General features: G+C 42.1%; 1 protein-coding gene across 3 annotated transcripts in view; it reads left to right on the forward strand.

The window, feature by feature from the left end:
* Nucleotides 1-15069, forward strand: part of epha6 (eph receptor A6) — a 754048-nt gene that overhangs the window by 640340 nt on the left and 98639 nt on the right. For 2 of the 3 annotated variants that reach the window (XM_070893392.1, XM_070893390.1), the window contains 2 exons: nt 1036-1106; nt 10803-10928. In XM_070893392.1, coding sequence (XP_070749493.1) covers nt 1036-1106; nt 10803-10928 — 197 coding nt within the window. The remainder of the gene's footprint in view (nt 1-1035; nt 1107-10802; nt 10929-15069) is intronic. The other variant, XM_070893391.1, reaches the window with a different exon arrangement.

A 15069-nucleotide genomic window follows, 5' to 3' on the forward strand; every position in this document is an offset into this window, starting at 1 on the left:
AGGACCGTTGGCTAGAGACTGTTCTATCCCCGATGGTGAGTATGAAGAGCTGAAAAAAAAGGTTAGTAAACATTTTTTAAAATTTTTCTTTACAGCAATTTACCTGAATGGGGTCCCCTGAAGGTGTTTTTTTTAAATGATTTTCCTTTGCAGGTCTTTGATTCTCCGTGGGCCAGATTCCCTCCTCGGCGGCACTTGGGCAGCAAGTGCCTTTGCCACCGAGATTGGCGGCGTGAGTCCCTCTTTTGCCGCCCGCCGCCCTTTCAAGTACCTTTTTGATGAAAACCCCACCCAAAGTACCGTCGGGTACCTTGGCGGCCATCGGCGGTCCTTTGGGCGGCACTTGGGCAGGCGGGAGCCTTCACCATTTTCAGCCCTGTAGTTTATAACTAACAACAGAAACTTCAGGGAGAGCAAATCTATTGCTGTTAACTGGCAATGATCAACTGATTGTCATTATGCAGAACATTGATATCTCATAATTGAGCATGAGCAGAACGAGAAACAGTTGGATACTAGTGACTTGAAATGGACCCTAAAGTATGGAAAGGGAAATTTTGAGCTATCCATAAAACGTGCATTATTCATTAACGTTGAGATGGCAAGGTTAATCGGTAATTACATAACCATTATCGAGACTGTTGCTTCACAATTGGGTGATTGTAACTTAAATCCACAATAGGCAAAGGTCTGCTTGTCGAGATAATGTCTCTTTGCTAAGAGTAATCTATATTGTACCTTAGTGCCTCTTGTTCTGCGTACTATATATTATTGAACAACATCAGTCACTCTTGTTAGCTTTTGTATTCATCTGTAGTATTTCTATTGAAAGCGACTCTTGCAAAGCAAGCAATCCATCCTGTTGCTTTCACAGACGCAATGCCGATACTCTTGTCCTGCAGACATTTCTAACATGTTGCCTAGTTCCATTTCTGAGTTGCTTTGATAAGTGTATTGAAGTCAGTATGTATGCTTTGAAGTTTGAAGATTGTTTGGTGTATATTTCATGGCTTTCACTCTCCTATCTTTGTGAAGGTGTCAATGGTATATTAAAGCAAAAATGAAATCTGAAGAAAAGAGGAGAACACATTTCCAAAATGGACACAGTAAGTAGAACCTAACCAAGGCTGAATAGATTGTGACAAAATGGGATTGCAGCCTGACTTTTCAAACATTTTTTGATTGATTGAAATATCTAAACTAACCGCCAAATATATTTTAATTGCTTGTATTCCAGGAAATATAGGATGTAACACTGGGTCTGGCATAGTTTATCTTTTTTAGTCATAATTATTGTAAGATGTAATGATTAGAAACTCTCTCAATATCTGACTCCTAATGTTGGGGTAAGAATTATTATGTTCACCATTAAATTGATGGAGATGTACTCTATTTAATATTTCTAGTGAAATCGTGAACATATTCTAAATAATCTAGAAGATTTCACTCAAACAGTAAATATTCACAACACATTTCTGATGTTACTTCATATAGTAACCAGAGGAATTCTTATCCTCCTATGTTTGAAGGACTCAGTTTGTGTTTGGATATGTTTTATCAGGTGCCAAAGCTACTTTCTGATTCAGAACTTTAAAGTGTGACTCAAATGGGTGACAATTGTAGGGTTACCCACATTGCAGGTCTATGCTAATGTGCTATGTTCATAATATGGTAAGTGTGGCATGCTTGAGAGGAATAGGTCACTTTGGACTTTTGGTTCCCAAAGCTTTTAACCAGTGTGATATTCCTCACCTCATGTCTAGTTCTGTTATACACTAATTCCATGATCAGTTAACTACTCCATTATTGTTATAACTTAGGGTGAAATATATTCCTGATCACTCTGTTAAGTTGCTCCGATTACTTCCCGTTTCTGGCACAGTGCCTGGAAATATCCCTTCTTCAAGACACGTCTTTAGTAGGATATGCAAGGTGGAAAACCATGACCAATGAGGTTGTTGTTTAAAGATATCCCAGTTGATTTCAAGATTGACACGGTAGCAGACATGATAGTCATTCCGAGATCACAGTACAATGGAGCCTCAGTTATCTGCTATAATGGAGAACATCCCCTGGTGGATTATAGGAACACGCACATAATCAAGAGGCCTCAAATGACACTGCTGATTGTTGCTGAAAATGTTCGATGTGCTACGCCTCCTCACCCACCTCACTCCTCAAGCAGCACCCCACTCAGTTGCTGTGCTGCTGCTGGCAAGATCAGCTTGTGCTGGAACAACTGATCTGACAGCTTAGAGTTCCTCTAAATACCCACAATTGACTGCAGCTGAATATAATGGGTATTGTATCAGCCAATTCAATGCACATTCTGCTAAACTGGCACAGACATGTGTTTAAACAGACAGACTGCCTAACTTTACAGTCGGGATAAATGGTTCATTCTCTGGTTGGCAACCAGTGACTAGTGGGGTGCAGCAGGGATCAGTGCTGGGACCCCAAATATTTACAATCTATATTAATAACTTGGAAGAAGGGACTGAGTGTAACGTAGCCAAGTTTGCTGATGATACAAAGATGGGAGGAAAAGCAATGTGTGAGGAGGACACAAAAAATCTACAAAAGGACATAGACAGGCTAAGTGAGTGGGCAAAAATTTGGCAGATGGAGTATAATGTTGGAAAGTGTGACATCATGCACTTTGGCAGAAAGAAATCAAAGAGCAAGTTATTATTTAAATGGAGAAAGATTGCAAAGTGCTACAGAACAGCGGGGCATGGGGGTACTTGTGCATGAAACTCTTTTGAGTTTACCTGAAAATAAACATAAACATTAAACCATGCCACCCGCCTGGGTGACACAGCAGACATTTTCAAGGCCCTTTTTTTTTTTTTTTGGGGCGCTAAAATCAAATTTTTTCCAGTGCCCCCTATAAAAGGGGAGGGGGACACTAAAAGCACCGGCAATTAAAACAAATTAAACTTTAAAACGTAAAATCAAATTAAAATTTGGTTGCCGGGCGTGATGATGCACTCCAGTCCCTCCGGTGCCCACCTCTCGCGGAAGGCTGCGAGCGTACCGGTGTACTTGTGCATGAAACACAAAAGGATAGTATTCAGGTGCAGCATGTGATCAGGAAGGCCAATGGTATCTTGGCCTTTATTGCAAAAGGGATGGAGTATAAAAGCAGGGAAGTCTTGCTACAGCTATATAAGGTATTGATGAGGCCACACCTGGAATACTGCGTGCAGTTTTGGCTTCCATATTTACGAGAGGATATACTTGCTTTGGAGGCAGTTCAGAGAAGCTTCACTAGGTTGATTCCAGGGATGAGGGGGTTGACTTATGAGGAAAGGTTGAGTAGGTTGGTCCTCTACTCATTGGAATTCAGAAGAATGAGAGGTGATTTTATCAAAACGTATAAGATTATGAGGGGCTTGACAAGGTGGATGCAGAGAGGATGTTTCCAGTGATGGGGGAGACTAGAACTAGAGGGCATGATCTCGGAATAAGGGGCCACCCATTTAAAACAGAGATGAGGAGAAATGTCTTCTCTCAGAGGGTTGTAAATCTGTGGAATTCGCTGCCTGAGAGAACTGTGGAAGCTGGGACATTGAATAAATTTAAGACAGAAATTGACAGTTTCTTAAATCATAAGGGGTTATGGGGAGCGGGCGGGGAAGTGGAGCTGATTCCATGATCAGATCAGCCATGATCTTATTGAATGGCGGAGCAGGCTCGAGGGGCCATATGGCCTACTCCTTTTCCTATTTTTTTATGTTCTTATGTTCAATCGGTGGTCATCTGGCAGAGTCGATCACCTACCCAGTGTAGAACCTGCCTGATTTTCTGCATTGATCATTGCCGGTGAGCATATCATTTAGTATTTCCTTCTGTAACAAGGGCGGGTATGGCTGGCATCAGGGGATTGCTTTTGACCAACAAAACAGCATTAAAAACTGGCCAACTCGTAGGAAACAGACAGTATGGATCAAGGGCAGATTGTCAGAGTAGATGGAAGCATGTCTCACAGAGTTTTGTTTGGGGACTGCTTCTGTTCACTGCATTCATCAATGATTTGGATATAGGGTCAAAGGGAGTGATACTACATGAGGACGCATAGTTTTGTATATGCATTCCTGTTTACTATGTGATGTCTGTAACACTGTTATGCAACACTGAATGTACCCCTACACTGTACACACCTTTGCTGTACACCAGAGGGTGCTGCTGCTGGAGACCTAAGGGTTACGTGCACACTGCAGGTAACCCAGTATATAAAGGAGCTCACAGCTTGGTGCCCTCACTCGTGGAGCTGCAAATAAAGGACTACAGGTCTATACAGTTCTAATATCATACACTACCTCGTAGGAGTCATTTACTAAAGGTGTCTACATATACTACAACTGGTGACGAGATCACGAACTACATGCTCAACATGTCTAACCTCAGCAACTTTCAGCAATTTACAGAGGGGGAAGATTGGGATGCTTTTGTGGAAAGATTCGAACATTTCTTTATAGCCAACGACCTGGATGGGAACACACCGGCTACACGACCGAACAAGCGCAGGGCCATACTGCTTCGCAGTTGTGGGCCCACCATCCATTGTCTCGTCAGGGACTTGCTAGCCCCAGCGAAGACAACCACCAAAAGCTATGAGGAACTTGTAACAATGATACAGGAACAACTAAAACCAAAAGAAAGCATCCTCACAGCCAGGCACCGGTTCTACACTTACCGGCGACCTGAGGGCCAAGAAATTGCTAAGTATGCTGCACCCCTAAGAAGACTAGATTCACCATGTGATTTTGGAGACCACCTAAATGAAGCACTAAGGGACATATTCGTAATTGGAATCAGCCATGAGGGCCTCCTGCACAAGTTGCTCTCTGCCGACATCATGGTCACCCTGCAGAAAGCAATTCAAGTGAGCCAGGCCTACATGGTTTCGGCCAGCGACTCCAAGCGAATACTGACCCAGGACTGTAAACCGGAGAGCACAGTGCACCGCATGGACACTTCTAAAGGCAGGAATGCTGCCCCAAGTCCAGCAACCTTGAGTCCGCCACATGGGGCAAACCGGCTGGCACTGTGGAGGAAACCACAGGGCCCACCAGTGCCTCTACAAAGACTATGCATGCAAAGGCTGCATAGAGAAAGGGTATCCAAAGAATGTGCAGAAAAAGCTGTACTCACCGCATCTCTGATGAGTTGGCTGATCACCCGGGCTCCGACACAGATGAAGGTGAAGTTGCTCAAACCCTGGAAGAAGAGTATGGAGTTTATACCTGCTCCACCAAACGTTCTCCATGGACGCTGGAAGTGGACATTGATGGGTCCCAGTCTCCATGAAAATCGACACAGGGGCGAGCCAGTCTGTGATGAGCCAAACGACCTTTGAGAAACTTTAGATAAATCCCGCCAATCGACCGAAACTGTCTCCTGTCCAGGCACAGCTGCTCACCTACAACAAAAGTAAAATCCAAATCGTTGGCAGCGCGGACGTCCAGGTCTCCCAGGGCGGCGTGTTGAACAAACTCCCCCTGTGGATCGTAGCCGGTGATGGTCCCACGCTGATGGGTAGGAATTGGATGAACCCGGTTCACGTCAGGCGAAGTGGTGACGGCCTCTGGGCTCTGGCAATCGACATCAAGCATGGATCCATCACTGCATCCGGAGATCCCACTATCCAGCTCGACGGCGCGGCGACGACTCCTCAACACCACGGCGAAATCTCCAAGACCGAGGATCCAAACTCCACTTTCCAGGCCGGGCAGGATTCCAAGAGGTGAACAGCATCAAAAGAAATGGACTCCCGATGTCCAGGGTCGAACCTGTGGAAGAAAAGACCACCACAGCCTACCTGAAGGAGAGCCAGAAGGTGGTGACCGCACCACGAGGAGAAGAACCTGCAATCAAAATGGCTGAGGCCATACCACGAGGGGCAGCGTTGGAGGAGCGACACGTGGCACCGAGCGGCCAATCGGATTGGGAGGCTCCCTTAAAGGAGACCGGTAACCAAAGAAATTTAAAGGGACAGTTTCAACTATTTGAGGACAAGGACTTTAAAGCTAGAGATGCAGTAAAAGGGTGCAAGTTTGAAAATGTATGCAATGTAACCATGAATTGTGATGCTGGTTTAACTAATGTGACTAATGAGATGAATGCAGGTGTCAGTAAGGTCAAGAACAAGTTTATTATGCTTAACAATTATGATAGAGAGTTTGAAATGCCTAATGTAACCATGTCTGTTGAGACCAGGACACCCAAAAGTGATGCAAATGCTAGAATGTATAATGCAGGCTCGACTATGTGTGATCAGAGCCAAGGTGTCATGTATGCCGGTAGGACACTGCCAAAGGACATTGGGTCCTACAGGGACCATGTTGATGCCAATGGAATCCCCCTGTGGGAGACCCCCAGGTCCAGCAGGCTATCTGACCATGTAGCCTGGACCTTTGGAACAAATGTGATGCCCCTTGCAGGACACACACACACCCAGTGGGAGCACACCCACTACAGGGACAGTGGTCAATGGGCAGCCCAGCCATCACCAATGGCAACCTGCACCAGACCAGCCCTATAGCCCCTGGCCACCAGGGCCAACACCAGGAGCATGAGGCCAATACCCTCCAGCTTCCCTGGCAAACCCTGCGATGACGTGACCCTCATCCCAATTGGTGGACAAGGAGCCCACACAGTCCTGTGGCCCTGCCCATCACCCCACAACTACCCACATCACAGTGTATACGCACCACCCACTGCTGCTGTGGCTACCCGCCCTGAGGGATCCCACAACAGTGACACCCACTTGGTCTGTGTGTGAGGGAGGGGAAACGTATGAGGCCAGCCTCAAGCACAGGGGTCACACCTGGCAACCACACAACACTCACCGCAACCTCCAATAGCCCACCACTGATCACCTTCCCAGGTCATGAAAATAAGGATAAAAAATGCTTAGGGGGGAGTGTTGTTGTATATGCATGCCTGTATATGCATTACTGAGTGATGTCTGTAACACTGTTATGCAACATTGAATGTATCCTTACAGTGTACACACCTTACCTGCACACCAGAGGGTGCTGCTGTTGGAGACCAAAGGGTTACCTGCACACTGCAGGTAACCCAGTATATAAAGGAGCTGCAAATAACGGACTACAGGTCTACACAGTTCTAGTATCATATCCTACCTCGTGAGATCATTTACTAAAGGTGTCTGCATACACGACACATAGTAAATAATTCTGAGGGCCAAAGAAAGCTCCAGGAGGATATTGAAACGATGGTGGAATAGCCAAAAAAGTGACAGATGGAATTCAATGTCAGTGTAAGATGGTACAGTTTGTTAATAAAATAAATCTAATAATTATACTTTGCACAGGGGAAGGTCAGATGATGTTGAAGAGCAGAGGGAATTGGGGATTAACAAGACATTAAAAGCAGCACCTCGTGGATAAGGCCATAAAGAGTCTAATGCAATACTGTACAGGGTTTATAGAATATAAAAGTTGAGATGTAATGGTGAATCTGTATAAAACCTGAGTAAGACTACAATTGGGACAAAGACCATGTTAACATTTAAGAATAGTTTAGATAGGTGGTTGTTGAAAAGGGGGATAAAGGGATATGGTAATGAGAATGCACATGGGATTACTGCTCGTGTGCAGGAACTGCCTGTTTCTGTGTTGTCATTTCTATGGACTCATGGGTTTCTGGCAAGTCTGGCATGTGGAGCTTTGTGCTAGTGGATCAACTGTTCTAGGAACAGCTTGACAGCAAGAGCAGAGCAATGGAGGTGAGTAAAAAAGATGCTGAGTCCCAACTCCTGTAAATCTAGTATTAACCACAAATAGTCTCTCAAATAATTAAGATGGAATAATTGAGGTTCCACCTCACTTGAAAAAGGTTGTGACTGGATTAAAAAACTGACAAAAATCCTCAATGAACGAGGACATAATTCCATGAATCTACATGATGAGTTTATGGGAATTGTAGCTAGTAATTCAGTTCTTTAAACTAATTTCCTAAGTAGATGCATTGGAAATGGAGAAAGTCAACTATAATGCAAAATATTTTAAACTTTTCAATGCATTGGGCAGAGTTCTCAGTGGAATACTAAATCAAACTGAAATCCTGTATCTCTATTCCTCACGTTAGAACATAAAAATATAAGAAATAGGATTACATTACGTTACATGGATTTCAAAGATATTGAGAGGAAATGACTAAATGGTCATCTGGCTATGATCTTTTGAGGAGAAGCACCAACAGACTAACGTATAGGTAATGGTGTTGTCCCAAAAACCAATCACAAAATAGGAGTCTGCTAAATCGAAGCGTATTTCATGCAAAACACATACTAGTATTAATAGACCTGACTTTAGTCTACTGGAAAAAGCAGAAGTGTTTTCCAAGAATGTTGCCAATTCCAGATTTGAGCGAATCACTTTTGATAAACCCTGCTAATAACAGTTTTTACATTATTTGGGCAATTCTACTTTTTGTGGATGAAAACTTAAATTGTTGGAAACACTCAGCAGGTTAGGTCTATGGCCGTTTGTCAAGTGCTCTGACTAGGAGTCATAGACCTTCCTCTCTCCACAGATGCTACCTTATTGTAGTTCTGTAAAAGCCCTTTTAATACTTTTGTATATTGCAGACAAAGGACTTGGTTTGTCAAATCAGATATAACATAACCTGAGTATCCTCCTTTGAGACAAACCCAAGGTCTTCCATTTAATCCTCAGCAGTTCACAGAAAAAGAATACTAAAGCTCAAGATTGTCCTCATCAAAGTCATATACTGTAAGCATTACATCATTAAATACAATTGAAACCTGTAAAGGTTTGGAGGTATAAATGAACTGATTACTACTGATGTCCATCACATCCATGTGACATAAATGAAAATGTTCTGCCTTAAAGCCTATTTCATCACAAGCTTTTTTAACATGTCCATAAATTCATACTGCGATCGTTGGATGAGTTGTATTGTTTTTCTTTTTCTTTAAAATATGGTATTTTTATATTGATTACATTAAAAACTAAAGCTGCTGAAGAATGGATTATTTTTTCTTTTATTTGTTCTGAGAAGCCTCATCAAGCTCAGGTACAGTCTGAGTTATATTCAGCTAAAGCCATCCTATAGACAGTCCAAATAGTAGGTTTGCATTTCTTGCTGGTAGCAGCAAGGAACAGCGTTGTTGCCAGTAGTTAGTAGGAAAGGGCCACTGGGAGACTTTTGATGTTCCATCTCTTGCTGCACCAGTTGTACAAAATGATCACTAGTGCTACTATTTATGCTTGGGGAGGAGGTGCCAATCTAAAAGAGGAACAACTTTAAAAGCAGCTTGCTACATTATTCTTTTTTTTCATTGATGCGTTTATTTATTTTCCTTTTTAATGCCATTGTCATTATTATGAAGGAAAAGACCAGTTTGAAGTTGGTTAATTCCCTCAAAGTTAGTTATTTCCTGCTCTCTGGGCAGCTTTAATATCAAGCATCGGTCCCTGCACTGTTTGTATATTGCTCACGTACATGTGCCACACTGGCAAACAATACCACACAAAAAGACAAAAATGCACACAAAAGCAGTTAATTTACCCACTTTTTCCCCAGCAGCTGTTCTCAATTAGAACAGTTGTTACAACATGTAATTTGCCAGACATTTAAATATTTTTATTCAGATCACATTAATTCACGCAGAAAATGCGTTTGGTCGGGAGAGAATCTTACTGGCAGTGCTATTGGCAAAAAAAAGTGTTTGTTCGTCCAACAAAAAATTAGTGTTCCCTTAACCTTTTGAAGAGCACCAGTTAGACATTTCAATGTTTCCATATCACCTACCCTATGGCCCTGAACAAAATTCTCCAACTTATGTTGAATTATGGGCAGTTTTATGCTGTAAGCTTTCTTCGAATGGAAATTGGGCAGAGTTATCCCAATAGAGAGGCATTTATCATTAGGACCCAGAGATAAAAGAGATAGTATTTATACTGAGTGTTCCAGTGAATAGATTTTATGTCCGGCATACATAAATTTTCACTGAGCTAAAATGTATTATTGCCAACTTACTGCATGTTATTGATTTTCATGCAAAATGGCAACTTTTAGCAGTCTGTCTTTTTAATGCAACTTTTGAAGAACATTGCTGTACTTCAGTAATGAACAGTATAGTGGGAAAGAGTTTGATTGATTGTCTTTAATCGTATGGATTCAGAATATGGGGTTCTCTTGATCCTCCACCTGAGAAACAGGAAAAACGACCATTTCTAATTTCTGCTATTCCTCCAGATAGTCTACCGGAGTTCCAGTGGCCGATTGAGAGAACCCCTGTGGAAATTACAGGCGTATATGGTTTGCTCAGTATTCTGATAGTGGCAGAGGGCATTTGGCAGATTAATATTAAAGTGCTGTGGTTGAGATTTCATACTCTTGATACTAATGCTCCATCATTATAACCAGAATCATGAATGCAGCAAGCTAAATAATACAAACAGAAAGCAAGGCAGTTAATTTTCCCACAGCGATTTCTTTATCATCTGTGTATTTTTAATCAGAAAACAGCTGTTTCCATTATAATTTAAAAAATAAATTAGCTGGGCCTTCAGCTCCACATGAGGAAGCAAGAAGCTTTTTAAAATTCCCATTAAATATACTATTACGCTGCATACATTTTCACCAATTTCCAAGGTATCTGAATGTGCTGTGATTTAAATACTTAGAGAAAAGATGCTACTGGTAGATCTTGCTCACAAAGTAAGTCAAAGGAGGATTTCTGTGTCATGCTGGGTTTTATTTCATTCTCACCAAATGTAAAATTGTATTTTAATTCTTTCCAGTCAGATTCCCAGGGATGAGAACATACATTGATCCTGATACTTATGAAGACCCATCTCAAGCAGTGCATGAATTTGCGAAAGAAATAGATCCCTCCAGAATTCGCATAGAGAGAGTGATTGGAGCAGGTAAAAATAGTAGAAAATACCGGAGAATCCTTCCTGTTGAGGATAACAGAATTGTTTTGGTTTGACTTGTTCCTTTAAAAGATAATGCCTTTTGAGGCACTTGTTCTGCAAGTGATCTTTTCAAACCATTTTCCTTAGCACTGACTAGTTTCAGAAAACCGGGTCTTTGAAAGTACACCCTGGGATAATAGCTTCAAACCATTAAAGTGTTCATCAGAAATTCCTGTCTCTGCGATTTTAGTGAATACATTAACATTGCAGTAGGTGGGTTAACACTTCTGCTAAAATAGCAAAGAGAGACATTTCAGATAAACACTTTGATGTGTTTGAACCTATTATCCCACAGCCTAGGTTCAGGGCTTTTTTGATTTTCTTTTTATAAAAATTGAATTAAATTCTTTATTGAGATCCATCTATAAACAAAACTATTAAGAAAATATCCCAGTTAGAAAATAAAAAAATTAGGATCAGGATAAAGACCAAACAGTCCTTCCTTTTGTCGCATACTTGTTTCCCCACCCTATCCCTCAATTCTTTCTCTCTCTAGAATGAATCCAGTAATCCCTTGAACTCATATACTCTGTGCCAGTGGCCTTCCCTGGTAACTTATTCCATAACTCTAATACTCCTGGAGTGAAAAGTTCCACCTGACTTTCCTCCTTTACTTCTAACTTCCTAATTTGTAATTTATGTCCCCAGGTATTTCAATAAACTGCTGTTTGTTCCCTTACAACCTCCAACCATCTTGTTACAGATTTTTGTTTCTCTATTAGAATTTTGTTTTCTATTTGGAAGTGGAGTAACAAACTACTTGGGCTATATGGCAGTTCCTTAAAGCTTCCTATATCTTAGCACTGTATTATATAATACTGAATGGTTTACATATTTGTTATCCAGTGCTGTAAAAATGCAGAATTCTATAGCAGAATCATAGAATTTTACAGCACAGAAGGAGGCCATTCAGCCCATCATGCCCGTACCGGTTCTTTTCAAGAGCTATGTAATTAGTTACCCCCTCTCTCCACAACACCCCATCCCCCCACTCTTTCCAGATATCATTCAGCTTTATTATCCTTTCACCACCATTCCTGTCCAGAAGGCCTGCTACCTAACAATCTGGAAAGAAGCACTAAAATAAATTCTGCGTTATACATAATTAAACAAAATATTGAATACCAATGAGCTTAATGCTACAAATTAACCTTAACATTTTTCAAATGCTTAGAAACCACTAGCGCTTTGTCTTATGATTTATAACCTAATCGGACTGCACCAAGTTAATTCCAATTTTGTCCCTTGCAGGTAACCATGTATATTCTGTATATAATGCATCACTAGCAGAAATATACAGCAAGGGATTTTAGCCTAATACTAAGTGACAAGGTTTTTCACAGTCTCAAAAATGTCTGTAGTATCACTTTGTTTTAATCCATCTTTATTTTCCCCAAGTAATTTCATAACTTTTTTCTTCAATTTGCTCACCTGTATTTCGATATCTTTTATTTTGTTCCTCTTTATCCAAACATGCCATCTCCCAGCTATAACCAGCACTTTTCTAGTGTAAGAATATGCATCTTAGAAACTATCATGGAGGGAATTAAGTTCATTAGGATTTTTAAAAATGCCTCCTGATCTGCAAATCTGGCATGTTAACTCATGATGCTAACTGACTATTATTTATGCCATCTGTGAAAATGTGCATTAAGCCCAAAAGACAGTAAAGCAGAAGTTGCCCTATGTTTCAGTACTGACTGTTGTAACCTCTGTTGTCTCAACATACTGTAGCATGTGTTCAGAAATCCAGTCTTTATTGCTGAGCAGATATATATGGATCCTAAGATGTTCTCATTCAAGGATGAATGTTGCTTTTGTTGCTTAATGATTCATTGGCGTGTATTGCTATGTCCAATATAGAACGCGATGTATAAAAAGTCTGGTTCTGCAAAGGAGGTATTACATTTGATTCAAAAATTTGAAACGGTAGCTTATTGAAAACTATTGTATTAATTATTTACAAAATGCAAGGTAAATTATACAAAACTGCATTAAGAAACCAGTGTTACGGAATCTAGGACGCAGTCATGTTTTTGGAAAATAAGACTGCCAACAACAAATGTGAGAATAAATTAAGAGCATTATATCTTGTCAAATATGATTTTTGTTATTGCATATTAAATGATGTTTTATTCTGCTTTACTTCAGTATAACAATGTGTTAATTTATACAGACAATGGATTGAACCTCCACTTTTTTTGCCTGCTTAACGCCCACTTAACGCCCATTTTGCCACTGAAATAACGTATAACGCCCAGATATCGCTCATTCTGGCATAAAATGGAAACTGACGGGCTTTTTTTTAGGAGATTTAACGACGAGCGTTATTTTCACAATGGACTTAACGCCGAGAAGAAATATCACCGCCCGCCCACTTTTGTTGGGCGGAATCAGCAGAATGAATGGGCGAATTCAACGCCCATAATATCGGCCAGCATTACTTTCCGAATGGAATTAACGCCAAGATTCAATATTAACGCCCGGCCACTGTTTTTTGTCATAAAGAGCATATTTACCCAAACTAGCAACCATGGAGATCAGCCATCTTCAATTTCACTACCTCGCACACATATCGGCCACAATATCACTCGCTCAAAAAAACCGCCCACAAAAAGTGGAACTAACCGGAACGAATGCCAGCGGTGTGGCTGGCATTTGTTAAATCCCACTCTTACATGAGGAGCTGATATTGGAAAGATTTGACTGAAAGAAAGCTGATGTGAGTGACAACGCTGACACATTGTTGTGTGTGTGCAGCTCAGACATCAATGGTGTCCATAACTTGGTGCCAGTTAAAGTTTACGTTGATTGATAAATTGTATTTAACCCTTTCATGGTAAGGAATCACCAGTGTGTAACAGTCCAGCTATCTGAGACAATGTGAAACAAGGTTATGTTCAATAACAAAAGTTTAATACCAACATTGTTCTGAAATCATGAGTATCACAGCCAATAACACCCAACCCCCAAACACACCCCACTTTTTCCACCATGCACATCAATCACATGTTCAACATGTCCAGCAACACAGAACACAAAGGCAAAACAGGAGCGTGGTCCCCAGCCCCCATACATTGCAACAAATTGCATACACCCAGATGGAGATATAACACAGCCATCACCTGTGCAGATGCACCTCACTTTCCTTCCCCCCTCTCCTTCTTCTCCTCACCTCTACCCTTACCCTCCTCGCTCCACAGCACCTGGCCGAGGAGCTCCTCAGGCGGTGTCTCATTGGGGGGGATGAAGGCAGATGCGTTGGTTGCATGGATACGGGAGCGGTGGGTGCTGAGGGGGCAACCTTCTCTGATGAAGAAGCAGGATCTTGCTCCTTGCTCTCATCTGTCGTTCGCAGTGGTGGTGCAGAACCTAGGGGAGGAGTGCCAAGCTCTAGGACTACTGTGAGGCCTGTGGGAGCAGTATTCCTGGCTATCGCATCCAGGGACGCCGCCATGCGTGGAACGTACTCGGTCATGGTGGGCAGGTGTCGGGATTGTGGTGTCCCTGCACCGTACTACAAACTCACATGAGGCATGTACTACAGACACAGTCACTACGTGACCTTAATCTTTATTCCCAGGACCAAGGAGTGCTGACCCTGGGTGGGACCTCCCCTTTTATACCTGGGAACCCAGGTGAGGAGTGTCTCCCACAAGTTCACCCCCTGTGGTCAGGGTGTGCATTTCTAGGGTATAAGTACAGTGTACAGGAGTTGCATGAAGGTTACAGTTACATGAAGATTACCGTTGCATGATGGTTACATACATGACAGGGATATGCTCCCCAAAGCTTTGATGAGCTGGTCACCAATGTCTACAGTCCTCCTGGACAACTATACCATCTCTCCGCTGTCATGTCACGCTCGTGGAACAGACCTGCCGCATCCACGAGACCTCCGTGGGGTCGCACCATCCTGGGGACAAATAGGGTGCCTGTGGAGAGGTGCTTGGGGTTGGCACCTCAAGAGTGAAAGCGGGAATGAATGCAGGACCAATAGATGGCTTGGGGTGTAATGGGTTCTGGAGCATGGCGAGGCAGGTTCTTCGAAGTCCACGCTCTCATCCGTCGAGATCAGACCCAGCGGATT

This window comes from Pristiophorus japonicus, chromosome 11, assembly GCF_044704955.1.
Source record: "Pristiophorus japonicus isolate sPriJap1 chromosome 11, sPriJap1.hap1, whole genome shotgun sequence".
Taxonomy (NCBI): domain Eukaryota; kingdom Metazoa; phylum Chordata; class Chondrichthyes; family Pristiophoridae; genus Pristiophorus; species Pristiophorus japonicus.